This window comes from Plectropomus leopardus, chromosome 4 (genome assembly GCF_008729295.1).
Source record: "Plectropomus leopardus isolate mb chromosome 4, YSFRI_Pleo_2.0, whole genome shotgun sequence".
In the NCBI taxonomy this organism is placed as follows: Eukaryota; Metazoa; Chordata; class Actinopteri; order Perciformes; family Serranidae; genus Plectropomus; species Plectropomus leopardus.
The window spans coordinates 21,174,985-21,202,983 of record NC_056466.1 but is presented as its reverse complement, the minus strand read 5'-3'; the positions used below and the strand labels follow the sequence as shown (position 1 = coordinate 21,202,983).

At 41.3% G+C, this 27,999-nt stretch overlaps 2 protein-coding genes and 1 long non-coding RNA gene across 5 annotated transcripts; 2 read left to right on the top strand and 1 right to left on the bottom strand.

Annotated features, from left to right (window-relative positions):
- The first annotated feature begins 597 nt into the window (after positions 1–597).
- pdcd11 (programmed cell death 11) lies at positions 598–17,922 on the top strand. Of its 3 annotated transcripts, none has more exons than XM_042484620.1 (36): positions 598–654; positions 1,380–1,502; positions 1,765–1,902; positions 2,048–2,212; positions 3,038–3,199; positions 3,290–3,410; positions 3,515–3,678; positions 3,828–3,935; positions 4,101–4,313; positions 4,776–4,900; positions 4,991–5,051; positions 5,278–5,424; positions 5,551–5,802; positions 6,957–7,082; positions 7,173–7,367; positions 7,544–7,714; positions 7,825–8,038; positions 8,122–8,271; positions 8,906–9,018; positions 9,223–9,719; positions 9,909–9,971; positions 10,297–10,393; positions 10,563–10,652; positions 10,990–11,092; positions 11,222–11,399; positions 11,663–11,719; positions 11,816–11,938; positions 12,597–12,719; positions 12,963–13,128; positions 13,473–13,607; positions 14,392–14,538; positions 14,719–14,969; positions 15,337–15,505; positions 15,646–15,799; positions 15,996–16,161; positions 17,000–17,922. In XM_042484620.1, exons 2-36 carry the CDS (start codon positions 1,401–1,403, stop codon positions 17,169–17,171), a joined length of 5,418 nt encoding a protein of 1,805 aa, XP_042340554.1. In that variant the 5' UTR covers positions 598–654; positions 1,380–1,400; the 3' UTR covers positions 17,172–17,922. The 3 variants fall into 3 exon arrangements, with proteins under 3 accessions (XP_042340554.1, XP_042340555.1, XP_042340553.1); XM_042484621.1 differs by having other exon boundaries at positions 638–704; positions 14,395–14,538; XM_042484619.1 differs by having other exon boundaries at positions 638–704.
- On the bottom strand, positions 17,527–27,757 carry zgc:175214 (uncharacterized protein LOC557610 homolog). The gene is made up of 7 exons (XM_042484640.1): positions 27,666–27,757; positions 27,109–27,468; positions 24,159–24,312; positions 21,467–21,509; positions 21,011–21,052; positions 20,215–20,297; positions 17,527–18,431 (listed from the first exon to the last, which is right to left on the bottom strand). Exons 2-7 carry the CDS (start codon positions 27,131–27,133, stop codon positions 18,311–18,313), a joined length of 468 nt encoding a protein of 155 aa, XP_042340574.1. The 5' UTR covers positions 27,134–27,468; positions 27,666–27,757; the 3' UTR covers positions 17,527–18,310.
- Positions 27,679–27,941, top strand: LOC121941773. Its single transcript, XR_006105777.1, has 2 exons — positions 27,679–27,770; positions 27,879–27,941. It is a non-coding gene; the product is annotated as an uncharacterized LOC121941773 (long non-coding RNA).
- Positions 27,942–27,999: the final 58 nt, after the last annotated feature.

Here is a 27,999-nt window from a genome sequence, read left to right as displayed (position 1 = left end):
TGCTAACGTTACTTCGATCAAATCTAGCGTTAATGCAAATCTCAAAATGCCGAGAGCAAGCTTTATTACGTTTCAGCCTTTTTTACTTTGAATTTACCCACCCCAAAATTCAAAAACATTGTGTTTGACAGAAGTATCAACAGCGGTCATTGCATCCAGACTGACTTTCATCGGTCAGAAACTGCACAGCTCGTTAGCTAGCACACTCTGTACTGGGTTAGCTTCCTGTGTTAGCCTGCTAGCTGGTTGGTTCAACATTCAACCCATAGCTTGCGTTTATTAGCAACTTGTCGCACAGGCGTTTAAAGGGACATGGGTATTACTCGACATTGTTAAAACCAAAATTATTGACCTAATCTGTCTCTAAACATGCTGTGACTTACCTTTAACCCCTGTGAAAGCAGAATGAGACAGGTGCCCTTCAGCAGAGGCCGCGATGCTAAATTCAGCAGGAAGTCCCTCCTCCTCCCAGCAACGCAATACAGTGCCGCCATTGGTCCAAAATTATGTCACTCAAAGTTAGGGTCCAACACGATCAGTCAATGGCTTAAGTTGGTGTCAATCATTTGTTCTTGTCTGTGATTGGGCAAAAATCGAAACGCCCGTTTTAGTTTTTGTTCCGGGTTGTGATCATGGCGTGTTCCTGAACAGCATGTGAGTTTTGCCGGAGATTTAATTTATGGAAAAAAATCGTGATAAATACTGTAAGGACCATTTGATACATGTTTAGATAAAATTGGGCTTCTCTCGTCCTGAATATGCATTTTTAAATTGCTTTGTTTTTTTTAGCTCGAGCGCTTAAATTCGATACAGGTAGCTAATGTCTCGTGCATATAACAACATACGAATATGTGCATGCGATAAATCAAACAATGTCTGATTTGTCTTGACACATTCAAGACTAGCCTAAAACAACGACATGTTTTAATGGCCTCACGGTTGTTTTTAATATTTTATCATCTTTTGACGTTTGTAATTGTATCGGTGTTTTTTTTTTTTGTTTCATGAGTGTGCCCATATAACATTGCTTCGTAATTTCTACTACCATTTTGTTGTTGTTTTTGTGCCTATTTAAGTATTATCTACCAGTGTGCCCGTTTCAATTTGTACAACTGTGGTTGTTTGTCAGTGCGCTACATACATAAACTTTTTCTGATTTTATGTCATTTGATTAGAAAGCCAAGCTCCTGTTTTTGGCTCAAGTGCTATCATTTTTTTCACTATAGAGACTTTGAGATATGAGTTACATGACAGGTTCAGACTGGGTCTTGGCTATATTTACTCAACGCTAAGCAGAACCTTACTTTTTCTATCATCGGAACAGATTAAGAGTTTTGAAATGATCTTTTTTGAGTCTTTAATTTTATTTTTTTTTTTAGATCTCTGAAACAACATCAAACATGGCATCAATGGAGGAGGACTTCCCTCGAGGAGGGACAGCAAAGAAGCCTACCGAGAGTAAAATAGTGGTTCAGCGGACAGAAGTGGACAACTTATTCCAGGTAAAGTTTGTCTTCACAGAATAGGCTATAACTTCCCCAGAAAGAGGACAAAGAGGAACACAACATATTCTTCTAATTGACATCACTGCAATACTGAGCAGAAAATGTTCTTTTGCTGTTCTCAATCCAGCATTTTTTTCCCCTTTCTTTTCACACACTCTGTAGTTAAGTGTGGCTTGTGTTTTTGTGTAATTAATCTGCCTGTAGGAGGCATAAGTATAATGTTGCCCATGGGTAAAGACAGTCTACTCTTCTTTCGCAGTCACACGAACAAACAGAAACCAAGAAAAGAAAGGGAGCAGCCAAAGACGATGGCAAGAAGCTGAAGAAGCCAAAGACAGGCAAAGATAGTCTGACGCTGAATGCAGCAGCCAAGTGTGTGGAAATTCTTCATATCAAGGTAATACATTGACAAGAATCAACACGTGTTTATAATTTGTTGAAGGTGTTCAGTAGGTTCATTTTCTACGTAGAATAAATTGAACCAAAGGTGCATTCAGCAAAGTATGTGACTTGATATTGTGTGTGTTTGGTGCATTTCCCAGAATGTGAAGGAGGGTATGCTGATGCTGGGCTGTGTGAAGGAGGTCACTGAATTTGAGGTGACGGTCAGCCTGCCCTGTGGTACGCAGGGCTTTCTCAGCGTCAAGAACATCTGTGACGCGTACACCAAGCTGCTCGGCCAGCAGCTGGAGTCAGCTCATGTAGAGGTAGGCTGGCAGAGTGATGAAAATGACATAGCGGGTTATATCGTCGGAGATAGAAGTTATAATTGCACAAGTCCACACTTGTCTGTATGATCATTTGCTGAATTATTGAAAAATCTGTGTTCACTTTTTCGTCAGTGTCTTCGCACTAGAAGACTTTTATCAGACTATTGGTTCTTCATTAACCTTTTCATGTCCAGAGTTGACTTAAAAAAAACTTACTTTTATAAGAAAGCCTATCCTTGATATGATTATTTGAGGATTTTTATGTTTCTAACTTATTATCAATACATTTTATAGGGGTCCTGTTTTAGTTTCTCTGGGTAACTATTTTATGCACTTCCATATACTTTGCACCTTTACCTGTGTTAAACATAAGAGTTTGTTCTTTTATTGGCATTCAACTTGTTTTATATGAGGTCATCTCCTTTAATAGCATCTTATCTGCTTAAACATATGTTTATTTCTTCTACTCTTAATTTATTAAGTTTTTAAATTTGCTTATATGAGCTTAATTCTCTTATCCACATTTTACTTACTTATTTATGAAATTGTATGTTTGATCTCACACCCTTATACGTGCTTGTACGCAGTGCTTTTTTATTATTTGTGCTTTAATGTTCTTATATTTGGTTATGTCCTAAGTGGGCAGGGGAGGAGCTCCATGGGTTTCCAACATCTTATTTTTTTCTGTAAACCTTCTTTTTCTGGGAAGAACTTTGTGCCTAAGCTTGAAAATTGCTACATTAATAAACATTATTATTATTATGATTATCTGAGGATATTTCGTGATATCTAAGAGTTGTATGTTGTATTTTCACCTGACAGGAGATCTGCTCTCTGGCTCACCTCTTCTACCCTGGCATGGTATTCAGGTGTGTGGTTGCCAAGTTGGATGTAACCAAAGGAGGCTCTCTTAGCATCCAGCTGTCAGTCAATCCAAAGCAGGTCAACAAGTCTCTCACCTCGAGCTCTCTGAAGGCTGGCATGGTGAGTCATTAATGAGAACATTTCAATATTCAGCCTCCTTTTCTTATTTCATGTACCAGTGAGTTGCAATGTTATTTTGTGTCAACCAAGGCCTTGAGTGGATGTGTGGAGAGTGTGGAGGATCATGGCTATATAGTCGACATTGGCATCAGTGGAACCAAAGCCTTCCTGCCCGAGAAAGCAGCAAAAGACAAATACTGCAATCAGGAAGGTGTGAGGACGTTTTTTTTTTCAATCAAACATATGCATAAAGTAACAAAGTGGAAATAAGTGTCAGTACATTTCTCAAGCATTTGTGTGTTCTCTGGTATCCAGAGCTGAAAGTGGGTCAGTGTGTGACTTCTCAAGTGGAAGAAGTAAAGAACGATGGGCGTGTGGTCCACCTTTCCATCAGCCCTCAGGCCTGTGCCAAGCCCGAACAGGGCTGGAACCTCACAAACCTTCTGCCTGGACTTCTGGTCAAAGCTACGATCAAAAAGGTGTGGACAACTTTTTATTTTGGTCATCTTCGGTCAAAGAATAATGACAAAATGCTAAAACTAGCTAAAACTGTTCTATCTTATGCAGTGAATGATCTGCTATTGCCCTCGTGTTTCATCTGTATAAAGTCTACATGTTGGTTTTGCAGGTGACCAAACATGGTCTGATCCTGGACTTCCTGTCCTCCTTTAGCGGTCAGGTGGACTTCCTCCACATGGAGCCAGGAAACATATCCAGCTACACAGAGGGGACTGAGGTAAACTCGATGCAGTGCAGTGATCCTGTTGGCTTAAACAAGACATTGCATCACTTTGTGACTGTCATTGCTATCAGCTTTCTGATCTTGTCACTCATTGATATTCTGGATTTAAAAGCAGCTCATTAAAATGATTAAATGAAGGTTTTGCATTAATCTGTCCAGGTGCGAGCCCGTGTGCTGTACATAGAGCCGTCCACCCGTCTGGTTGGCCTGAGTCTGCGCAGCTACCTCGTTCAGCCTGGAACCAGACTTGACCCGTCTCCTGCTGGAGGGGACCGGATTGGTGAGGTGGTGAAGGACTGCAAGATGACCACCATGCACCACATGTCAGGAGCCATGTTGGAACTTCCTGACAAAACGTTGGCCTTTGTACATGTGAGTTAGGCTGATGCTTTGAATCTTTAAAGAGTGACTAAACCCCCAAAGCATTTTTTTTCGTTGAAAAGCAATATATATGGATATTTAGTAGTCTTGTTGATTGAATCAGGTTAAACCCATGACATTTGAGCGCAAGGTGTTCTATATATTGTGTTATAAATTTGCGCACTAACTGCCCTTAAAAGGTTTAAAACTGGCTATTGCAATCACCAACCGAGCTCCCTGCACAGGGGGCAGGGAGGTGCTGTGGAGCGAGAGGCGGTACGGTTCGGTGACTGGGTAGAACTTAGCCCCCTTTCCAGCGTTGCACACTTTTTTCACATTCAAGCGAGGAGGCACTCAAGACAAAAGTTGGGGATTTAGTAACTATTTAAATCTACTTTTACTGTCCAGAAATACACATGCTATAAATGCTCTCCGTAAATATTGAGTTATTATTTTTTTAAACCCTTTTGACAGAGAAACCACCTGAAGGAGTCGAATGAGCCCTCTAATGAAAACCGAGTGATGGCCATGCCTGAGCACACCTGCAGGATCCTGGACTTCAGTGTCATGGACCAAATTTATTTTGTCAGTCTGCGAAAGTATGTGACACCTCGTTTATTCCATAGTAAGCACAGACTTGATTATTCTAATGTGATGTATTGAATAACAATGTCTTGTCTTGATTTCAGGAGTGTGATTGACAAGCCTTTCTTCAGATACCATGATCTTCAGGCCGGTCAGGTTGTAGAGGTGAGAGTAAAACCACCACCTATCTCCCTGTCTCGCACATGTGACTTTGATTTAGCTTTTTAAGAATCTGTTAAAGCACCACGAAGCACTTCAAAATAACTAAATGGTTAAATCACAAAATGTTGCATTAGCGAGCCCATCTGTAATATTTTAGGTCTGAAAAAACTATAACCTGATGCTACAAATGTCTCTAATTGTCTTTCCTCCATGTGTCTCTCCCTCCAAGGGCACAGTGTCAGTCCTGCTGAATCACGGCATGGTGGTGCATCTGTCTGACCACATTAAAGGTCTGGTGCCCCGGACACACCTGTCTGATATCGTCCTTAAGAACCCAGAGAAGAAGTACATAGAGGGCATGAAGATCAAATGTCGGGTCAGTCAAATTTGTTCTAAAGCCACAGTGAAGACCATGAGAATTAATTCCATAACATGAAGTTTAAAGCTGTCTGGCAGATTTGTCATCTTTCACATGACTTTTTGTGTGAATCTGCTCCTTCAGGTGCTCTCAGTAGATGCAGAGAATAAGAGGCTGTACCTGACCAGAAAAAAGGCTCTGGTTGAAAGCACCCTGCCGTTGTTTCTCAGCTATGCCGATGCCCGTCCTGGCCGAGTGTCCCATGGCTACATCGTCTGCATCAAAGACTTCGGCTGCATCGTTCGTTTCTACAACAACGTCAAGGGTCTGGTGCCGCTCAGCGAGCTCAGCTCTGAGCCCATCGTGTCTCCTGAGGAGGTCTTCTATGTGGGGCAGGTGAGGGGATCAAACAGCTCTGAAGCAGAGAATGATGTGTGTTTTTTTTATGAAAGGTTCAGATTCGTTTTTTTTTTCTTTTGTATCTTTGTTTAACATCAGGCATATCCAAAGTCTAGCTGAGGTACAAAAGTGACCCGCGGGCCATTTGTCTTTCATAATGTACTATGTGTGGCCCGCCATATAATACTGGTTTATCAGTTCACTTTGCATTTTTTCCATTCACCTCACGAATGCAGGACTTTTATACAGTTTTGTAGAAATTAACCAAGTAGGAAGAACACCGGTAGATCTAATGTGTTTTCAAAAACTGACAGTAAACAAGCAAATGAACGGGTTACCTAGTAGCAGACATTTCCTCCTTGGTAGCACACATGGCAACATCAAAGAGGTGTCACTGTGATAGTGAAGGCCACCACTTTCAGTAGCGGTGGAAAGTTGATTACTTTGTGTTTGTCTCATTTGTGTGTTTTTTTTCAATTGAATTAAATGGAAATTTATGTCAAATGTAAAAAAAAAATGAATAGACATATAAATATACAGACTTTTTTGTTAAAATTAAAAACTCCATTCAGCAGCTAGCAGAGTGCTATGTGATTCTGCATATTTACATGTTACCTATAAATACAGGAAGTCAGAAAGGGCCTTGTTGCGGTGTCTGATAGAAATGTCGCATCCAGTTTGACATTACATGCAAGCATGGAGCTGGCTGAGTCGAAATGGTGGCAGCTAGTGCTAACAGAGCTAAATGTGCCAGTCGTGGGTTGTGATAGCTTTATTAGCGTTCACCCCGGGAGTTAATGCAATTAAGAAGGCAGTGACGACCCATTACTTTGAGCTATCGCTTAAGTCCTGTAAGTTGATCAGTGAGTGGCATTCCTGGATAAGGGACAAAACTATTCAAGAAGATGTTTCATTGGATGAGTTGTTAAATTTTTTTCATAATTTCCAGGAAATGACAAACTCTCAAAAACCCCAATAAGAATACCTACAAAACCACTTTTTTTGTCGTTGTTGGGCCAGATACCGACGAGCTGATTATCAGCTCAAGAAATATGTGATAAAAAAAATCTTAACATCAGTTTTGATTTCATGACTTTTCTGAGCTGTTGACTGTTTGGCATCTGATAAGTTGTTTTTTGTTGATTGTCCAGGTGTTGAAGGCTAAAGTTCTTCAGTGTGACCCTGACAAGGCAAAGATGGGGCTGTCGTTTAAGGCTGCAGTGGAGGGAGACACAGAGGAGGTTTCAAAGTCCCAGTTTGACTGTGAGGTGGGAAAGGTGAGTCAGAGACCTCATGCCTTTTGTTTTTGTTTCTTCTTATATCTCAATTTACTAATTCTGACCTGGACCTTTATTTGTGTGTTGCAGCGGCTGGAGGCCAAGGTACTAAAGAAGTCAGTCACCGGCCTGGAGGTGGCCATCCTCCCTGATGAGGTCCGTGCCGTACTACCCACAACGCACCTCTCTGACCACATTTCCAACTGCCTTCTTATGTGGGAGAGCCTGCAGGAGGGAGACAACATCTCAAGCCTCATCTGCCTCAGCAAGAACAAACAGAATATTGTATCCTGTTTATAGAAAGTCTGTAGATTTTGTGTGATTCTGATCACAACTGAAAAGTTAACCTCACCATCAGTTGATTCTATTCAGTTTAATTTATTTCGATGCTTAATCTGTACGTAAAATTTCTAATAATAAAAGTAGGAAAGTTGTTTTCCTTAGCTGCTGCTCTGCTAAAGACCCTCACCAAGAAACCCACAGTGAGATGGTCCCTGGAGGAAGGACTGGTCGCCAAAGACTTCTCTGAGGTCACAGTTGGGATGCAGCTGATTGGCTGGATTAAGAACATCATGTCTTATGGCGTCTTTGTAGAGTTCCCATATGGACTTGTTGGTCTCGCACCCAAGTCGGTGAGTGGAGGGCTTCATGTCACGCCTAATCTTAACCTTTAGATTTCTACCTTTAAGTCTTTTATATATTGTCCTTACTGAAATTCTTCCTCTGCTTGGCTTCTTTTAAGGCCATGGCCAACAAGTTCATCAGAGACCCGGCAGCTGCCTTCCAGCCGGGCCAGACGGTGATTGCTAAGGTGACCAACCTGGATGTGGAAAAACGGCGTTTCCTGGTCACGCTGAAGATTTCAGAGGTCATTTCTCCAGAGGGTGATGCTCAGACCAGACTCATTAACGGTCTGCAGGAAAGGAGAGTTGTGACTGAAATGTTGGCGACAAGAGGTACAATCATATTGGTCTTTAATTCTGCATTTGAAGTTTGTCTTCAGTGTCTAACCTTTAATTCTCTCTGTGTTTACTCTCAGACGACAGTGGTCTTCGCCAGCAGCTGGCTGCTCTGTGTGTCGGCCAGAAGCTGAAGCTGACTGTAGATACGGTGAAGGACAGCGGGGCCACCTTTAAGTCTGATGATCTGGCTGCTGCCACCATACAGGCCACCAAGCACCATGTCATAGGTATGTATTTAACCACACACATCTCAAATCTTGTTTAAATTTTTAAATGTTTCCTTCATCTGTGATGGAAGTCTGTGTGTTAACATGCATAATAGAAATAGACTGGATCCGGTTTTCATGGTGGGATTGCATCAACCAAAACAATGCAGTACAGGATGCAATACATTACTGAACACAAAAATTGCTGATTAATAAACCATTAAAAGTATTTTCAGGCATTTCGAGCCTGTTTTACAGAGAGTAGAGAGATGTCAGGAAACATGAAAACTGCAGTTTATGGTCGGTGTCTTTAGAGGGTACTTTAAGTATTGCCAGTGTTGGGGAGTAGTAAACTACGCTTTATTTAACCAGATGTTTAATGACATTTTGCAGTAGATGCTGTTAGTTCAACCACATGCATATTTGCATAATAACTGTCAGTACTTATATGACTTTTTTGCCATTTTTGTGCATAGTTGACTACAGAAACTACAAACAATGACAATGAACAAAAATAATAATTTTGAATTGTATTTTACAATTGCTTCTTTACTATAATCAAACGCCCTTTGACCACAGTTATTCAAAAGTATTTATTGCTGTTCATTAACAAATGTTGAGAGAAGTTGTTTTCTTTTGGTTGCACTCTCTCCAGGTTTTAACCTGACCCCAGGACAGCAAGTTACTGCGGTCGTCCTCCATGTTGACATCATGTTAACTTGTGTCCATGTGTCCCTTCTTCACAAGCTGGTGGTGAAGAAGAAATCTGTGCGTATTACTTCTTTTTATACCAACTTAGATTTTCAAATCAGTTTTGATGTTTTCACTCTTTGTGTTCTGTGGAAAGTCTGCTTTCTCTGGAGCAGCATCAGATGACGATGGTGTATAGTATTAAACGATATCGTGCTCATGTAGTTGTTGACCTTGATGTGTTTTCACTTTTTTTTTTCTTTTTTTTTTTTTTTTTTTCAGTTAGCTGAAGGATCAAAGTACACAGCGATGGTGCAGTACATCGACAAAGACTTTGCCGTCATCTCACTGGATGGCACGGCACAACTGACCATGATCCAAACTAGCAGCCACCTGAACGAGGTCTTTCTGTCCGAGTCAGAGAAGCTGAAGGCGGGGATGAGTTTGGCTGTCGAGGTGATAGAGCCCAGCTGTCAGGAGCTGCAGGGACTCCCCCTAGTGTCGTGGGAACGCAGCGCGCCAAAACGAGAGCGCACAACCTCGGAAAACCTTGGCTCTAAGGGTCCAGCCTTTGGGGAAATTGTGCGGGGCAAAGTGCAGACAGTGAAGCCCACATCCATTCAGGTCACGCTAGAGGATGGATGCAAAGGCAGCGTGCACGTGTCTGAGGTGATGGAGCCCACAGAGGTGTGTCAGGGATCCTTCCCCACATTCTCGGTTAAAGTGGGCAGCACGGTCACCGCCAGGGTCATCGGAGGACGAGAGGCTTCCAGTCACAGGTAAAGACTGCTGGAGGGTCTCTTTTTTTACATGTTGGAAGCACATTTGCTATTGTAAGTTTCCACTTGTTGTGGTTTTAATTCCATCCTTAATCATAAAACTGTTAAATTATAAGGTTGATTGTGATGATTTTAAAAGTATTATTTGTTCAGTTGAAAGTGAAATTAATGTCAGCCGTCTTATTCCAGATTCCTGCCCTTCTCCCATCCTAAATTTACATACACCATTCCTGAGCTCACACTTGTACCCAGGTAATTATGGTCCAGTTCACTGAACATTGTAATAAAAAAATGATATGCTGCCTGATACCCTGAATATTATTTAAATCTAAAGTAAATGAAAAATTTAAAGTTTTCTCAGTTTCAAGCTAATCATTCTTAGGGTTTTTTAAAATTGTTTATTGTCTTTTATTTTGGTTAAATACACTAAAACACTAATTATGTGTAATATAAACCTGTGCAGATATTATGACTGTTCAATTTTCATGTCAGGATGTGTATTTTTATCTGTTCTTATCCCACTCCATCACATTTTGTGGTCTGTCTTCTTCTTATTTCTGTTTCTTTCTCTCTGCAGCAAACTGGATCAGAGCACGGATCTCAAAGCAGATAAAGCAAAAGAAAAACTTAACAGCTACAAGGTCGGGGAAGACGTTACATGCTTTGTATCAAAGGTGAGTTATGGAAATCCTAATGGCAGGTTACAGTAGGTTGCTTTATTTCCTTCTGGCAATTTCCACAAAATGAAGATTTTGAGTTGACAAATCAAAAAAATAAATTGAACAGCTAACGCTAACAAAACTGCAGTCGAGGTTTTCATTGTGTTCATGCTTCTGCCACCAGTTTAATCCAAAGAGAAAGTCTTTGGAGGTCACCACTGATCCGTGTTTTACTGGGCATGTCGAACTGTTGGCCATGATCACCAATCCAAAAGTAAGTTTTTCAAATGTATTGGAGAAGCACGTGTCGAGTCAACAGCTTGAAAGAAAATGAGAAAGGTGTAGACAGACTTTCATGCCAAACTGCTGTGTTTGATTAACTTTTGAATTTCCCTCAGTTTTAATGTTTTACATGTATCTTTTTACTCTTGTGTGTTTTTTTTATTTCATTTCTTTTACTTATTTCTGCATGCTTATAGGATACAATTGTCATGTTATCTCTATTTCTATATTCCGTTGCGTTGCCATGTTAGATTGTTTTATTATACAGCAACTTGGTCAACTGTGGTTGGTTTTAAACACATTTTATAGATAGATTTGATTATTTTCAGGATGCCAGCCACCCAGAGAAACTGTACAAGCTGGGCCAAGCAGTCCACGCCAAAGTGGTCGAAGTGAGCTCCACACCTCAACGCTTCACACTGTCACTCACAGGTAGAAGAAGCTCAGACACCTCATCATTATTGGCTGTTCTGCTTTTGTTACTTTCATCTATTTCTTTAAATTGTTTATTAAATGCAAAAACAGACCATCTGATTCTTGGATTCCTTTTTTGTTTTCCAGGTGTCCATAAACTGGAGAAAGGCAGTGTTTCTTTGGGGATGGTGACTAATATTCTGCCACAGGTTGGCCTCCTGGTCAGACTTCCTTTTGGTGGCATGGGGAGTGTCGCTGTCACCGACCTGGCTGATGCCTACAAGTCAAAGCCTCTGGACGGGTACAGCAAGGATCAGCTGCTCAGGTCAGAAGATGCAGAAGTAACCTTTTGTCTGAAATGCTCTTCGATGTGTGCTGCAAACAGTGTAATCACAATGATATATCAGGACTTTTTTTTTTCTGATATCTTATTTCACTCGCAAATTGTGGATAACATCTATTTTTTTCTGTCTGAAACTAATAGCAAATATCTGCTGCCATAATTTAAACATTTTGGTGCCACTATAAGATTTTGAAACCCAGTTTGATTTTCTTGAAGTGTAGATTTTTTTTTTTGTCTTGCTTCAGGTGTTTTCTTCTTGGGGAGGAAAATGGCAAGTGGCAGTTGTCTCTACGTCCATCAAGGTATGAGCGGGTTTCATTGGATTTGTGAGTTTGTGTGACACATACAGACTTGTATCTTAATACATCATGTGGTTGACTGTAACTTTGCTTTTCCAGGCTGAACCCAGAGCAGGCCAAGCCAGTGAAGGACCCAGAGGTTTTGTCTGTAGACGAACTGATGGAAGGACAGACCATCAGAGGCTATGTCAAGTCTGTTGGAGAGTGGGGGGTCTTCATCAGGTAACTGAGAAACTCCAGCATGGAACTATAGTGGAGTGGAAAATGTGCCACCTCTTATGTGGATGTCCAATCTTATAGATATTACATATAGTCAGTTAAAGTACTAAATTCTTCAGTGCATGTTATAATGAGAGAGATATCTGAGTACTTCTACTCGCGGAGTCGTGCCGGCTACCAAGATGCATAGCTACAGTATTACTAGCCCACCGGTCTCAAGATATTACTTTGTTGGCCAAAACGTGGCCTTAGGTAACAAAAATACCTCTCAGTGGCAGGGGGTATAGTACCAAATTCTTGGCTCTATGCACAAGTGTCGCTCTGTGTCTGGCTCAAATATACATATACTCTGCTTAACATCCGAGTCAACCAATACACTGTAAAATGTAAACTTTGCACTTAGATTTTGGGGCGCGTTTCACTGAACAACAGATTTTGCAGCCGCAAACTCAGCTTTCTCTGTCATAATAGCACGCACTGAGGGATTTATTGCTTCTGTTGATGACATTTAACATGAGCACTGGTTGGATGTCAGACTGGACAGATAGTGAATTCATATTTAAACTTGAACCAATAAAAAGGAACGACATGCTTTATGTTTTTTTTCCTGGAAATATAGTTTCAGGGTAAGAATCATCCTTATTTACGTTTCGTCTTCCAGGTTGTCAACGAGCATCACAGGAAGAGCCCAACTTCAAGAGTCCACCAAGTACTTCGTCAGCAACCACAAGGTCCTCTCTGAGCACCTGACGCCCAACACTCTGCTCACTACCAAGATCCTCAGGTAAAAAAAGCACAAAATTACAATCTGTGCTTTCAGAGTGGCTGAAAATAAAATAGAGACTGTAATAGGTCGTCATACCGGAGATCAGAAATCGATTTAGACAAACGGGAATAATGTAGCTCCGTAATGCTGATGGTGTGTCTTTACATATCACGTCATTTATTTATTTTATTAGCCATTTATAGAATCAATGCTGTCATCGCTTCATTTTCAGTCTGCAGCTCTTTCTGTTCTCATCCTCAGTATTGACAAAGAGGAGAAGCTGGTCCACCTCTCTCTGCTCCCAGAGGACACCGGAAAGCCAGACATCCTTCCAGAGTCTCTCGGGCTGCCGCTGCGCCTGATCGGACAGGAGAAGAAGGAACATGACATTAAGAAGAAGAAACGCACATTGTGTGAGAGCGCACAGGTGACAAACAGCCCTCCCACTCTCACATCAAACTCTGGGTTAAACAGTAAACACACTGCAGATGACTCACTTACGCAGGCTTTGAAGTGTGCTCAGGTCCTGGAGGTGAACGACGCTCAATATAGGAGAACCACTTCCACATAGATCAATGCCATCTTCAGTTATCACTCATTCATTATCCTTTAGTCTGACAGTAATAAATGCTGCATTGATCTTTGCCTCGGGTTAAAACTCTCTGCATACTCTGCAGCTTTATTTGCAGCCAGAAGTACTTATGTGTATGTGTATGTGTTTATTTAATCCCTGACGGTAGTCTTTACTGTGGTTGAATTTGCATGAAACAGGCAGAGTCCCAGGTCCCTAAGAAGAAGAAGAAAAAGAAAGCAAAGACTGATGGCAATGACAGCGGAGTGGAGGTGTTCTTCAGAGAAGAGGAGGACAACGAGGACGAAGAAAAACCCAAATCTGATTCTGTAAATGTAAGCGAAAACACTGCTCAGTTTATTAAAGGGAAACTTTGTCCGTTTTTAAACAGCTCTGCATTAAAACAATGTGGCTAGTATGTGTAAATGACCTGTGGTTAACTTTTCTCCATCTGGCAGATTTTTGCTGGCTCTAGGCTCTGTTGCTCAAACTACAGATTGTACTTCTGCATTTCCAAATGTCCGCAAACACAGACACAAAAGTGTACAGAAGCAGATCAAGAGAGAGACCTACCTCTCTGATCAAACCGTAAAACTAAGAAGTGCTGATCAGTATAAACTAAGGTTCTCTGTATTGCCTATTTCTTGACCAAAATGTTTTCAGAAATATATTTTAGTGCACTGTTTGGCTGTAATACAAGAATTTGTGAACAGGAAGTGGGCACTACACTGTTTCCTGTCTTGTGAAAACGCATGCTGATAAAACAAACTAGTTTAGCTTACTGTTTAATTCGAGATTCTTTGTCACTGGCAGGCTGCCACGTTTCACGAATAAGCTGCTGGCTGGAGTGTTTATTGGTGTGTTTTGGCACAGTGCATTCTGGTAGTTGTAGGTTTTCTACCTCGTGAGCAAAAGCAAATGCCACAGCCCCTTTTTCTCTGTTTTTCTGGTTATGGAGCAACAATTTCAAATGTATTTGTGTCTTTCAATAGAGTCATGAAGAAACTATCTTTCCAACAGTAAAATATTTGAAGTTAATATGAATCTTCATAGATTTCATACTGTAATGTCATTATCCACAACTGGTAAAATGAATGTCTTCCTCTTTCGCTCTCTTAGCAGGTGACAAACAGCTCAGCAGGTCCCTCCAGACTGCAAGTGGCAGCAGGTTTCTCCTGGGACATGGGACTGAGCTCCCTGAAGCCTGCCTCAGCAGTGCAGGAGGGGGACTCCAGCGATGGAGAGGACCAGGAAGGAAGCAGCAAGGTGAGCTGACTATAAATATGCATGTGTAATTTTTAGGGAAAAAAGCAATACAGCTTTCTGTTGTTGGTTTTTGTATGCAAGTTAGAGATCGTCGTATAGAACTTCTTCCTGCTTCCTTCTCTGCATCTAAACATCATCCTTTCTGTCTTTTGCCTGGTGTGCACCGCTCTCCTCCACCAGCCCCAGAAGAAGTCTCGTCATGAGCTCGAGCAAGAGAAGAAGGCAGCGGAAAAGGCGCTGGTGCAGCGGGAGACTGAGCTGATGGATCCGAGCCTGCGGCCCCAGGACGCAGCTGCCTTCGAGCGCCTGCTTCTCGCTTCACCCAACAGCTCACTGCTCTGGCTCCAGTACATGGCTCACCATCTGCAGGCCACACAGATCGAGCAGGCCCGCGCTGTGGCCGAGAGGGCCCTCAAAACCATCTCCTTCAGGTGACTGAATTATACAGAAATATTTGTGAGTGTCATTAAGATAAGACATTTATTTAACAGAAAGGCCACCAAAAGGCAGCTGAAAGATGCACAATAAAAGTTTCAACTAATAATTAAAACTATTTTAAAAAGGAGGTGGCTGGTTAATTTTTTAATAACATTTGTTGTGTATTTTCTGGCACCCTTAATGAATATAATCTCTGTTGAAGTGATGAGGTAGTGTGTCCGTATATGTTGAGTTAGGCTTTGCCGAGGAAAGATTTTATTTTCTTTACATAAATGTTTGTGCTGATATATGAAGACAAATGTTCACAAGAGATGGTTGTATTTTTTTTTTCTTTGTAAACCTGGTCCTGCATCTGTTTAGGGAGGAGCAGGAGAAGCTGAATGTGTGGGTGGCCCTGCTGAACCTGGAGAACATGTACGGCACAGAGGAGAGCCTAAAAAAAGTGTTTGAGCGGGCGCTGCAGTTCTGCGAGCCCATGCCCGTGTACCAGCAGCTGGCTGATATCTATTCAAAGTCCGACAAGACCAAGGTATGATCTACTGGCTGCATTTGTTGAGACTGATGCTGAAATACTGTTTTCTGTAGTCACTAACATCTGCATGCCTTTCTGTGTGTGTGTGTGTGTGTGTGTGTGTGTGTGTGTGCTATCTGCTCTGTGTTTGTTTTTAGGAGGCAGAGGGCTTGTATAAGACCATGGTGAAGCGTTTCCGTCAGAATAAGGCGGTGTGGCTGAGCTACGGGACCTTTCTGCTCCAGCAGGGTCAGAGTGACGCTGCCAGTGCTCTCCTGCAGAGGGCGCTGAAGAGTCTGCCCTCCAAAGAAAGTAAGATGTCTCATCCAAACACTGGAGATGTCAGGTCACAAAACAGTTTGATGTAACTAGCGAGGTCTAATGTCTTCACCTGTGCCGTCTGTGTCAGAGTGCAGCGCGCGCTTAACAATTCAGATTCTGTTTCCCCTGTCCCGGCTGTGCATCTCCACAGGTTTTAACCTTTATGTATTGTCATGCTTATTCTCAGGCGTGGATGTGATCGCCAAGTTCGCTCAGCTGGAGTTCCGTTACGGTGATTCAGAGAAAGGTCGCACCATGTTTGACAAAGTCCTGACAAGCTACCCGAAACGCACAGACCTCTGGTCCGTCTTCATCGACCTCATGGTCAAACACGGATCGCAGAAGGAAGTCAGGTGAAAAGAAGCTCTTGCTTTCCTTTCTGGCTCATTATTGTCTCTCCACATTTCATTCCTTGTGGCTTTTCTGTTCAAAAATAGGTAAACATGCTTGCTAAATGATGCAGTCCCATGTAAACTAATCAAACTTAAAGGATAAGTTTGGCATTTTTAAACCTGGACGCTATTTTTGCTTTTTTTTGTGTAAGTAACTGATTTTTTTTTTTTTGGTTTATTTATTAATTTATTTTTAATAGGTCCAGCATTAAGTGAAAGCACAGCAGACAGCAGCCGTGAAACACACCGCAGCACAACCATTTGGGGCATTTGTGCATCATCAATTAACATCTACTAAAAGTTTTTTTTGCCACTGAAGCTCCATTTTAATAAACAATCATTTTAGCATGTATAGAGCCAGGACATTTTCAAACCGGTAAAAGAGCATTTCAACCAAACCAGAGTTAGTGATGGTTGCATTAGTGAAAAGACAAACCAAGACAGCTTTTGTGAGTCTTATTCTTGTTTCTGTTGACACTTAAGTGTGTTTGACGATGTGAAAATGCTGTTTATATAAATGGAGTCTGGTGGGTTCAACAATGGGGGAGTTCTGGTTTATTTAAAGAAGATTAACTCTTTAACAATAAAGTTTATCTCTGGAGGGGTCCTAATGTTGTCAAACTCTTGTCAGCCTGTCAAAACAAGCACTTTGTGTGTAAGTAAACTGACGAAACGTGCGAAAATGCCCTTGATTGCAGCCTGTTTGGTGGCTGCAGTGCTCTCGCTCAATACTCGACTAACCTCAGAAATTGTTATTAAGAGTGCTTCACAGAGTTTTCCAACTTCCTGTCTCCTGTAGGGCGCTCTTTGATCGTGTGATCCACCTGAGTGTTTCGGTGAAAAAGATCAAGTTCTTCTTCAAGCGCTACTTGGAGTATGAGAAGAAGCATGGCACCCCGCAGAGCATCCAGGCGGTCAAAGAGAAAGCCATGGAGTTTGTGGAAGCTAAAGGCACCGAGGCTGCGAAGTAATGACCAAACACACACTATTATACACACTTTGTGTGTGGACTGCAGTGTGCTGAACGCGGTCTGAGCCTCGGAAACAAGTTTGTAATTTAGCTTTGTCACTGTTGTGGACTTGGGACCTCTGAACCAGAAAGTCAAACCTTTGTAAAGTGAGTTGTAGTTATCTACAAATGTTAAAAACAAACTGGTATTAAACTTGTCTTTTTAGTCATTTTTTATGAGAACAAGCTATGAAGAGAATACTTAATGTTATGATAATTAGTCTATGGCATATTTGAACGGGTTCATAAAATTTCTTAACACATTTGTGGAAGCATTTTCTATTATTCCGACCGACCTTTCAATAAATGCAACACCATTACAATACATTACGTGACGTTTTATTTAAAAGCAACAAATACAAAATAACAATATATAGGGACATGTTTACATACAATACATACAGGCAAGACTAGTTTTCTATCAGTCTCTTTTTAAAAGGAAAGGGCATGGGACACAATCTGTAACAATATTGTCTACTTAAATCGTCATGTTTGTAATCCCGCTGGTCTCGGTTTCAGACGGAGGTCGTGGCTACCTCTGACTGCTGGAGCATTTCACCTACATTGGCAGTACTGAAGATGCATGTGTGGCACGGGGTTATAGGGTGACTGACATGGTTTGTGCTGGCTGTATTGGTAACACCCCTGAGATATTAGAGGTATCCATACTGATCCTGTTTCTCTGATGTCCTGCTCAATGCCTGTAGTGTTGTCTGTCTCTGGCAGTACTGCACTAGTCGTCCAGTGACAGTGGCAATGATATCCTGCTCTCTAATGTGGCTCCTTTTCCTGTCATGTTTTTTTTTCTTTTTTTGGTGAACAGTGCAATATGGAAGTAGAGCTAGGAGCATTTTTTTCTATGAAAAGATCCTATTCATCCACCCACTCCCTGACTGATCTGACCAAGTCATTTTTGGTGCTGTCAATATCCAATTCCCAACAAGGCGTATTGCTCAAAGGTCAGCAGTAGGGTGGCCACTTGGGATCATTATCAACATTTCCTGTGAGATGTCTTTAAGATGACCGCTGTCCATCATCCCTAGTGTTTTTAATGTGTGTGTTTTCTGTAAGGGGAGTCCGATATCCTCTTGCCCGGCTCCCTCACACCTCCTCTGGATCCATCGGACCCTCAGCACCCTGGGGAGCGTCTGTGTGAAGCCGGAGGATGGGTTTGTTGCACATGGGGCACACACTGCGGATCTCCAGCCACTTAAGCAGGCACCTGACAGGACAAATGGTAGGTATCTTATAAATAATGACAGCAGAATCTGGTTTAACAGGCGCACTATCACCTTGAAATACAAAATAGCACATTTAGCAGCACTAACTTCCTCCATCCTTGAAAAACCTACATTTCTACAATCAAGTTAAAAACAAAGATCTATTAAAGGTCCAGTGTGTGGGATTTAGTGGCATCAAGCAGTGAGGCTGCAGATTACGTGTAGGAAAATGCAATGGCTGACACAAAAACAAGAAATGGCCCTGTATGGAGCCGGTGTTTTGTTTGTCCATGAGGCTACTTTAGAACAGCATGACAAACGCTGTGGGAGAGGACCAGCTCTGTATGTTTATTTAAACAGCGCATTTAAAGGTTAAAAAAAAAAAAAAAAAAAGGCCTCTTATTTTTGAGTGATTATAAAATATTAAAAACACAGTTATGAATATTTTATTCCATTTCTGCCATAGGATGCCTCTAAATCCCTCACACTAGACCTTTAATCTACTTTAAGTTTAAGTTTTGTAAGTATACATTTTTTCAGCATGACAATTCTTGTTAAAAATTTTGTTTTCTTTGAACTAAAATGTAAAAATCCTGCTTTTTCCCCATTATAATTAAGGAATAATAAGGGATTTTGATAAAAAGGCGTATGCACATTCTTGCCGTAGATACAATGATTGATGCCATGCTAAAGTGTGTATGGCAAACTACAGCCGACATCTACTTAGCTAAGCTTGTTTGAAAACGCAAGGCAAACAGCTCGTCTTGCTCCAAAGGCAAAAAAATCCACCTACTTGCACCTCAAAAACACATTAAATTGTTATATCCCGCTTTTTTAATTAAAAAAAAAAAAAAACACGGGGTGTTAATAAGTTGTATTCTATGCGGGTTATGTACTTGACCATTTCTTGGAGTATTTTCCCTGGGTCCAGACCTTTTAAATCCCACTACACCAAGTTCAAGTTATCTCGTTAGGAAAAATCAAATCTCTCTCCCCCACGGAAAATGGTTAGAGTGAACGCAGTGTCGCGGTGAAGATGAAAACAGCGTGACAAGATGACAATTCTGTCTAATATCAAGCAATGGACTTTTGTCGCTTTGAGGTTGGCAGGTACCAGCGAAGGTTTCGGGAAGGTTAGCTGTTTCTCTCTGGAGTCTTTATGCAAAGCTAAGCTAAGTTTAAAGTGGTAACAGACAATTTTTCAACCCCTGGAATTTCCAAGTGTATTATTGCTGGCGCCACTTTTCCAGAGAAAAGCGGTTTTCTTCCTGTTTTCCTTAGAGCCTAGCAACTACCAAGTAGAGAAGAGTTTCCACGTTTGCTTTGGTTGTTCCACTGTCTGCCATTTCCACTGCTGGGGATAATAACTGCAAAGAACCTACAATAATACTCTTTAGTATCTGCGGATAGCTACTGATGGCTACTGGAGGAACAAAAGTGCTCTCCTCTTCCTGCTTTGGTTGTGCAATGTTGACGCACTTCTTTTGCCATAAATCAAGCCTTCATATTCTCAAGAGATCGTACCTGATTATTTGCATAGTGAAAATGAGGCTTGTAGGAAACCAATCAGCAATGGTGTCATTATTCTATAGTCACTGCATTATGCCGTCAACATTTACTACATAATAACTTCAAGCAAAAAAGCTGACATATTTCCACTTTAATTTACTTCATAATTATTGTACAGTCGTGAGAATGGCATAGAAAGTGAAAAAGCATATTTCTCAAACTGCTGAAGTAAGTATATAGCTGTCTTTTAATAATTTCATAGTTTGTGTCACTCACTTCTTGTGAAATGCATGTGAGCATGGGCACACCCCCAGTTCATCTCTGGTCCTGAATTCTTCAAGACACACCGCACAGGTTTGCTGCAAGGACAGAAATAGCAGCATGGTTAGATTTAATTTATTTATTTTTGCCTCCATCTCTATTCAGCAGCAGGCTTGTATCTCATCACAGCCAAGAACATTGCCATTTTGTAAATGAGAGAAATTTGAGCAGTGAATTAATTTAATCTGACCTAGATTTGGAGCATAAAAAAAGTATACGCTTGTGTTTTGAAATAATGCTTTCACCTTAACTATGTTTCCTAGTAACGGGACTATTTCAACCTTCCCTTGAACAAAAACAGAGATTGAACTGAAAAACAAAAATGACCCCTAACCACAGCTGCCTTGTGGGGGGAAGAAAAAAGAAAGAACTTGGAAAAGCAATCTTTTCAGGAATCACAAGAGACAGAGAAGAGATCTTTTTATAATGCATTTTGAATGAATGCAGTTATTCCTGGAGTCCTAAATTCTGCTGCAAGTAGACAGCCAAGTAGCCACACTGACATTTTGTTTTAACGGCTGCATTTGAGAGTCAAGATCTTTTGAGGACATCTCCTCCGAGTGTGTGCTGCCTGTTAATCACATCTGAGAGGAGAAATTGATTGAGTTAACCAACCGAACCCTCCCAGCTCGTAATGGGTCACGGAAGCAGCGTGGGTGACATGAAATGAGCGCAGCTCATACAGGTCATAATAACATAACGTGCTCAGCACAAATGTTCTGTAAAAGCTTTTGCAGAAAGAATGACTTACTCCTAGAAGGCTCAGTTTCTTGCTTGCTCCCTTCAGCACCACCTACAGTCAGAAAAACGAGAGGGAGAGAAGTATTGTGTCATGTGAATAATGTGTCAGCACGATTATGTTGGCAGAAAATCTGTAGTATAAAAAAACATTGATTCAATGTCCTGATATGACTGGCTTAAAAAATGTCTGTGGTGTGGATGCTTTTGTTTGTTGCATCATTTTATTGTGACACCCTGCAACATGTTCACCACAGCAGGCCTTTTCACACTGCAGCTCGATGCACAGTTCAGAATCAGAAGGCAGGTGAGGACACATGGATGAAATCAAGGTCATCTATTAAGGGTGGTGTGAGGTTTCACAGTTGACGCTGTAGCGCAGTGTGAAATGCTATAGTAGTATTTATAACCCGCCTGAGAAGCCGGTGTTACATGTTCACCCATAGTGACATATACTGCAGTGACATACCTCATTGTAGCTGAACTGCTCCCTCGTCCCTTGTTGTTTCAACCTGAGAGAGGTAAAAAGAGGACAACATCTGTACAGTGGAGGCGACTGTTGTAACAACTTAGGTCTTTTCTTCCCAAATAGGGGAGTTGGGACCCCCGCAAGGGTGCATGAAATGAATCTAAGGGTGCACAATGTGATCGCCTGGGTAGAAAATACTGAGAAAGAAAAAATCTAAGATGCACTTTTTTTTTTTCTTCTTTTTTTGTCAGCTAGGATAGGCTACAGGCCCCCTGCGATCCTGCACTAGGACATTGCCTATTTTTTGTAAGTCATTTTATAGTTTTCTTCTCCATGTTCATTCAAATGAAGCCAGCTGAGAGGAGAGGATCACAGTTAAAAACTAAGACACATTTAGGAGGGCTCACAAGGAGATTTTACCTTATATCAGAAGGTCACAGGCAAAAAAAAATCATAGGAAACTATTGACTTAACTACTTAATGACCACTTAATCCCCCTAGGGTTTCTACATGGTATTACAGCTGGCGCCGCTGTCCCAAAGACATCTATGTAAATAGCTCTCTGTTTTCCTCAGAGCTGAAGAACTACCACTGTTTCCATATTTACTTTGGTTGTTCCACCATCCATTATTTCCGCTGCTGGGGATAGGTACTGCAAAGAACTTACAGTGATACTCTTTAATAACTGGGGATAACAAGTGATAGTTACTGGGGAAAACAAAGGCGCTCCTCTCCCTGTTTACACAATGGTTAACACACTTTGCTTGTGTCATAAATCGAGCCTTCATTTTCCATGAAGATCACATCAGGTGTCAGACAAAATTGCATAGTGAAAGCAAGACTTATAGGGAACCAATCTAAACACCAATGGTGTCATTATACTATAGCCATAAAACTGCAATTACCAATCACTTCATAATAATATGGTAACGCAAAAATCTTGTCTATTTTCACCATAGACTATGTGTAAAGATGGACAACATGACAGCTCCCCTAAAGTGTAGCTCTTCAGTCTCAGTCGCCCCCTGGTGTCTGACTGCAGTACAGGTCATAAAGCCTGCCCCTCCATGTCAGTAAATGGGACATAGGCGACACTAAAAACTCAAAGTACACGCCAAATAAATTTTCCCAAAGATTGTTTTTGTCACTGAAGGTATGTTTGTTCAAGTCTTTGTTTTTTTTAGAGTTCATTTTTAATGAAAATGTATAAATTATACAAAAGGAGGATTTTCTGCCATGACAGCCAATCCATGCGCTCCCATTTAATGGAGCTGCTAGCGATTCATTGGACGGGTGTTTTGAACTCCCCCATCGAGGATTTTGCTATTGCGCAGAATCCGGCTCTCAATGACATCAACATTGCGAGATGGCAATGCCTGTATCTTAGATATTTTAACCTCACTTCAGCATAGTGGGGGTATGTGGGGTATGTGGGGGCGTGTCGTCTATCTTATATTCAGTCTATGATTTTCACATTAAGTCATCCATATTATTCATCAAAGTTCAGTCACCCCGTATTATATATTAACTAACACCACACTACAGGCTCTTCACTGTAAATGATTTGAGGCCATTTAAACTTGTTTCCAATTTTAAGGCGATTGACAACATTTTTGTTATTTAATTAATTCCTTCAACCCGACTAGTGCTGGATTTTTGCTTATATTCAATCTGATAATGGTATATTTGTTGTATCACTGTGACTTTTTTTTGGAATGAACACATAAACATCAACATTTTGATGATGACATTTTGTGTCCTTTGAAGGTCCAGTATGTAGGATTAAGTGGCATCTAGTGGTGCAGAACTGATCCTTCTCCTGTGTGCAAAGTACGAAGGAGAACTACGGTGGACACCACAAAAACAAAAATGGACCTATCAAGAGCCAGTGTTCGGTTTGTCCCTCCTGGGCTACTGTGGAACAACATGGCCGACTCTGAAGAGGATCCACTCTGTATGTAGACTCTAAGGTAACAAAAACACGACAACTCTTATTTTTAGGGGATTATAAACTAATGAAAACATAGTTGTGAATGTTAAATGCCATTTCTGCCAATAGATGCCAATAAATCCTGTACACTGGACCTTTTAATATGGTATTTAAGTGATTAAGTGATTTTTTGGGGAAAGGTTGACCAGCTGTAAATACAATATCGAGATAGCCTAATATCTATCTATTAATATGACATGGCAAAGATGTTAGTTGCTTTTGGAGCAATGTTAGCATTCATTTAAAGGTGAGTTTGTGTCCAGTATTCACTCTGACAGTGACTTTAATTTATCAGTTAATCTCTACAGCACTGTGGTTGTTTTTAATAGCTTTGCATTTGCTTTTTGTTTGAACACGCTAGTATTCATGTTTCTTTGCTCTAAACAGTTACAGATTATATGTAGCCACATTGGCAGCTGTGGAGGGTAATGCTCCATAAATATGAATGATGACTGCTGCTATCATCACATACAGTAGGCTATTAGGATCTTATTTCAAAACTAGTTTTGAGTTCAGCTGCTGTGGCACACTGTTGCTTGTTCAAACTGCCATACACTCTCTGACTGTATTGACCTCTTCCTGTAATTTCACTTCTCTTTTTCTGCTGCCTGTTTTTTTTTCTTGTTTTTTTTCATGAACCTTCTTTACTTTCTCCCCAGATTTTTACTCTGTCCACCTTCATCCCAAACGTCCCCCACCTACCTGAAAAGGTAGCAGCAGAAGATGAGGCTGAGCATGAAGACGAAGAGGCCGATGCCCAGCACAATGACATACACATTGAGCGGAAGGTGATAGATGTCAGACGTCATGCTGCAGTAGTGTTCAGAGCGCTCAGAACCCAAACCACACAGGCATCCTGGCAGGAAGAGTGTGCACAGACAGGTTACTCACTTTAAACACATTTAACTGTTACCCAGCAGGGTTAAGAGTCCAACGTGTCAGCTGAAGTAAATTTAATAAATCATCTTTCTCTTTAATTTTCTGCACAGTTCAATTTAGAGAAGTAACTTTTAGTCTAGCGGGCTATCGTGACAGTTAACCTCAACACCTTATTTATGGGTTTCTGTATTTTTAGTTTGTTTACAGCCCCCGAACTGTATATTCATTCTCAAAATAGGAGCAACTAAAAAAAAAAACTGTCTCAACAACCAGCAAAACTTTCCCAAGATCCACAGTATACAGTTGTTAGCACTGACAGTGCAAATCTAAATTAGCAGCATAGACTTTAGACTACTCATCTGGCTTTGCAAAATGACAGGAAACCAGGCGTATGTTAATAAACAAACATTAATAATTCATATATAAATAATTAACCCCGACCTCTGTAGGGCATTCAGGGATTCCTCCCATGGCATTTTATCTTATGTAGTTATTTGATAAACAGGTTTTTATTTTGATTCCTAATGTTCTCTGGCACCTTGTTTTACATTCAAAGTACAAAAAAAAAGAAATCCCAGTGTGAATCTTTTTTTTTATGGATTTGAAAAATTGTAGGTGGGCCACCTAGCACCCTATTGCGGGCCAGAAGTTGAGTATCACTGCTTTAGATGCTGCAATTTGTCCAGACATTTGCATTGTTATGTGTGTAGAGAAGACTTACAGGGGAACTATGCCCATTGTAAAAAAAAAAAACAAACAAAAAAAAAAAAACATACATGCTATTCCTGTAGTTTAAGATAGAACAAAAATATCAATGACAATTACTCTCTCCCAAATCCAAAAACTAGGGTGCTAAAACTCAAATATGTGACGACATAGGACATAAAGTCTGTTACTGCGCCATAGACAATGAATGGTGAAAGATGTATAGATGACCCTGAGAGCACCAAGGGAAATGTTCGGAGTATACTGGTGCATTTTCTGTTTTAAGAGCTGAGAACAATAAAAATCATATGTGTATAAAAAAGGAAAACAAACAGTCTGCTCACATTTATAGTCTATGGAGCAGCTCCAGACTTCATACCCAGTGACATCATAAGTTTGAGACTTCCTTCTCTGGTTTCTGGCTTTGAGAGAGAGTTGCTCATGTTCACAAATACTGATTGAACTTCACCAGGCTACCCGTGGAAATAACTTTGAAATCTAAATAAGCGTGGTGTTCCCCTTTAAGCCCTTGTGATCTTTCAAAATTATTTTCCTTTGTTAAAGAAAAAATTTGATCATTATTCGCAAGCAGTGAAAATTACATTAAAGCTTCACGTGAGAGTGGAAGAGGAATCATGGCAGAGAAGTATGAGATTATTGCTCCTTCATTAATTGCAACATGAATCAAGTTTCTTGCTGCCAGCAGATACAAAACGTCACCATATTTTTGCTTGACAACGTGGCACCCTGGCTCATCTCCACATAATCATGGATTTCATAAAACATTATGTGAGGAGTCCAACGTCATGTGTTTGTTTGTATGCAGGTGTGCCCGGGGAGCTGTGGCAGGCACTGTGGTGGCAACTGAGGCGCTCACAGGACTGTGCGTTAATTGGCTGTGAACAAGACAAACATGGAGGATAGACACCACTTCCGCCACACTACCATCTGTTCCACAGACTCTATAGAGGTGACTAGTGAGGAGTGAGGAGTGTGTGTGTGTGTGTGTGTGTGTGTGTGTGTGTGTGTGTGTGTGTGTGTGTGTGTGTGTGTGTGTGTGTGTGTGTGTGTGTGTGTGTGTGTGTGAGAGAGAGAGAGAGAGAGACAGCTCTGGGGGATGGATGGGTAGGGGCTTGCAGTGTCTGTCTGAGATGTGTGTGTGTGTGTGTGTGTGTGTGTGTGTGTGTGTTGCAGGTGGCAGGGGGTGGGGAATATTAAACAGATTGAACTCTGGGGACTAAAGGGCCATTTGGTAAAACAATAGCAGAGGAAGCCCCACTTCCACGGGCCACATGTGTTCCTATTAATTTGCAGCGAGGACGTTCTTTGCCAGCCAGTAAATGTCCATGTGTCTCTCTTTTGGGGTGAATGAATGGGTACAGCTTGCACACTGTGGGGGGTCCGTGGTGGATAATTTGACATGGCTGGGTGGTTGGGGGATTTACAAGGGGGGAGATTTAATGTAGGGAAGACCTCGGGTAGCCTAATGAGAGATACAATTATGAACTACGCATGGATGCTCAGTCAGCAGGAACAAAACAAGAGTAAAGTTAGAGCAGTGGTTCCAAACTGGTGGGTCACAGTTCAAAAGTGTGTCACGGGTCTATTCTGAATGGACTGCAAGTGACACACTTTATTTTGAAGTACAGCAAATTTCCGGCACAGAGCTTTTATTTTGCAGTGCCATTTCTGTTTATTCTTGCAATATGTTTTATTACATTGTGTTCTAAGCAAACATGTTAAAATTTTGTGAAATAGATATAAATATGTGGTCATTTATATAATGTTTTCGACCGTAAACTAATGACCAAGGAGAAATCTGGACCCTGTGAGTGGACCAGTTGGGAACCACTGAGTTAGAGGATGAAATCAGTTGTCATGGCTGTCACACATACATGACCTTGAATTATTTTAATATTTCTCCCAGTAATTTGGCATTTGGCAAGTACGCCCATTACGTGGATCCCATAAGGCAGCAGCTAGTAACTAACTTTATGAGATACAAGTACGCACACGTGCCACCACCTCTTGTGTATTTGGCAGACGCCACAGAAATCCACTCACTTACCGTTACACCATTGGAATGGTTGCATGAAATGTGACTCCCAGGGCAGCAGCAGTAAATTCAGGCCCTGTCAGGAGAAGGCTGGAGAGGAGCCAAGCTCGTGGGCAGCAGTCGGACACTGAATCTGTTAGGGAGCCTGGATTCAGTCCTTTCACTCCTTTTGTTGGGGTTGTGTCAACAGCTCCTTTCAAAAACAACCATCAAGATTTTTCAGATTTGCTCCACAAATCCTCGAGGGTGCGGTTTCGTTGGGCTCAGCAATCTGTGCTGCCCAGCATTCCCAAATCTGGATTAACCACTCCGTGTAAAGATTGGAAGATTTGGGACTTGGGTTTGGACTGGGACTGAAGACATCATGTGCTCCTGGATCCCAGTGAGAATGATGTCATCACGGGAGAGAGAGAGAGGAAGAAACAAAGAAATCTTGTTGACAAGAAATGATTGTTTTTCAGATGCCTCACACCATGTGTTATTCAGGGGTTGTTATTGTAAATCGCTGATTCGAGTTCAGTCACAATGTCATAAACAACACAGGCTGCTTGGTAACAGGAAATACTTACATTTCCAGCCAAAAAAAGGCCTCCTTGACTCCACTCTGCAGTGTCGTCCCCTCATCAAATTCAATGACATCCACCGCTCAAGATGACAGTCCTCGTCCAATGAGGGTAATTATCTGGCATTAGTCTGTGCTTTGTCTTCCTCCCAAAGCTGCTTTTTTAACAGAGGATTTTCACAAGTCTCATCCCTCTCTCCTCTGTTGTCTCCTCCTCCAGTCCTCTGATCTTGCAGTGGGTATTCCTCCTCAGTAGACAAGGCAAAGATGTGCTCCCCTCAAAGCCCAAACAAAGTGAGGACAGCTCCATGCAGTCAACAACACTCCTCTACAGCCTGGTT

Excerpts from the sequence above, each read along its gene's own strand:
- pdcd11 (XM_042484620.1), top strand. The coding sequence starts at position 1,401 with ATGGCATCAATGGAGGAGGACTTCCCTCGAGGAGGGACAGCAAAGAAG. Across the intron at positions 2,213-3,037 it reads TGGAGTCAGCTCATGTAGAG|GAGATCTGCTCTCTGGCTCA; the intron begins GTAGGCTGGCAG and ends TTCACCTGACAG. Across the intron at positions 13,608-14,391 it reads CCAAATCTGATTCTGTAAAT|CAGGTGACAAACAGCTCAGC; the intron begins GTAAGCGAAAAC and ends TCGCTCTCTTAG.
- zgc:175214 (XM_042484640.1), bottom strand. The coding sequence starts at position 27,133 with ATGCAACCATTCCAATGGTGTAACG. Across the intron at positions 21,053-21,466 it reads AGCAGTTCAGCTACAATGAG|GTGGTGCTGAAGGGAGCAAG; the intron begins GTATGTCACTGC and ends TTCTGACTGTAG. Across the intron at positions 18,432-20,214 it reads TCACATGCATTTCACAAGAA|GTGCCTGCTTAAGTGGCTGG; the intron begins GTGAGTGACACA and ends TTGTCCTGTCAG.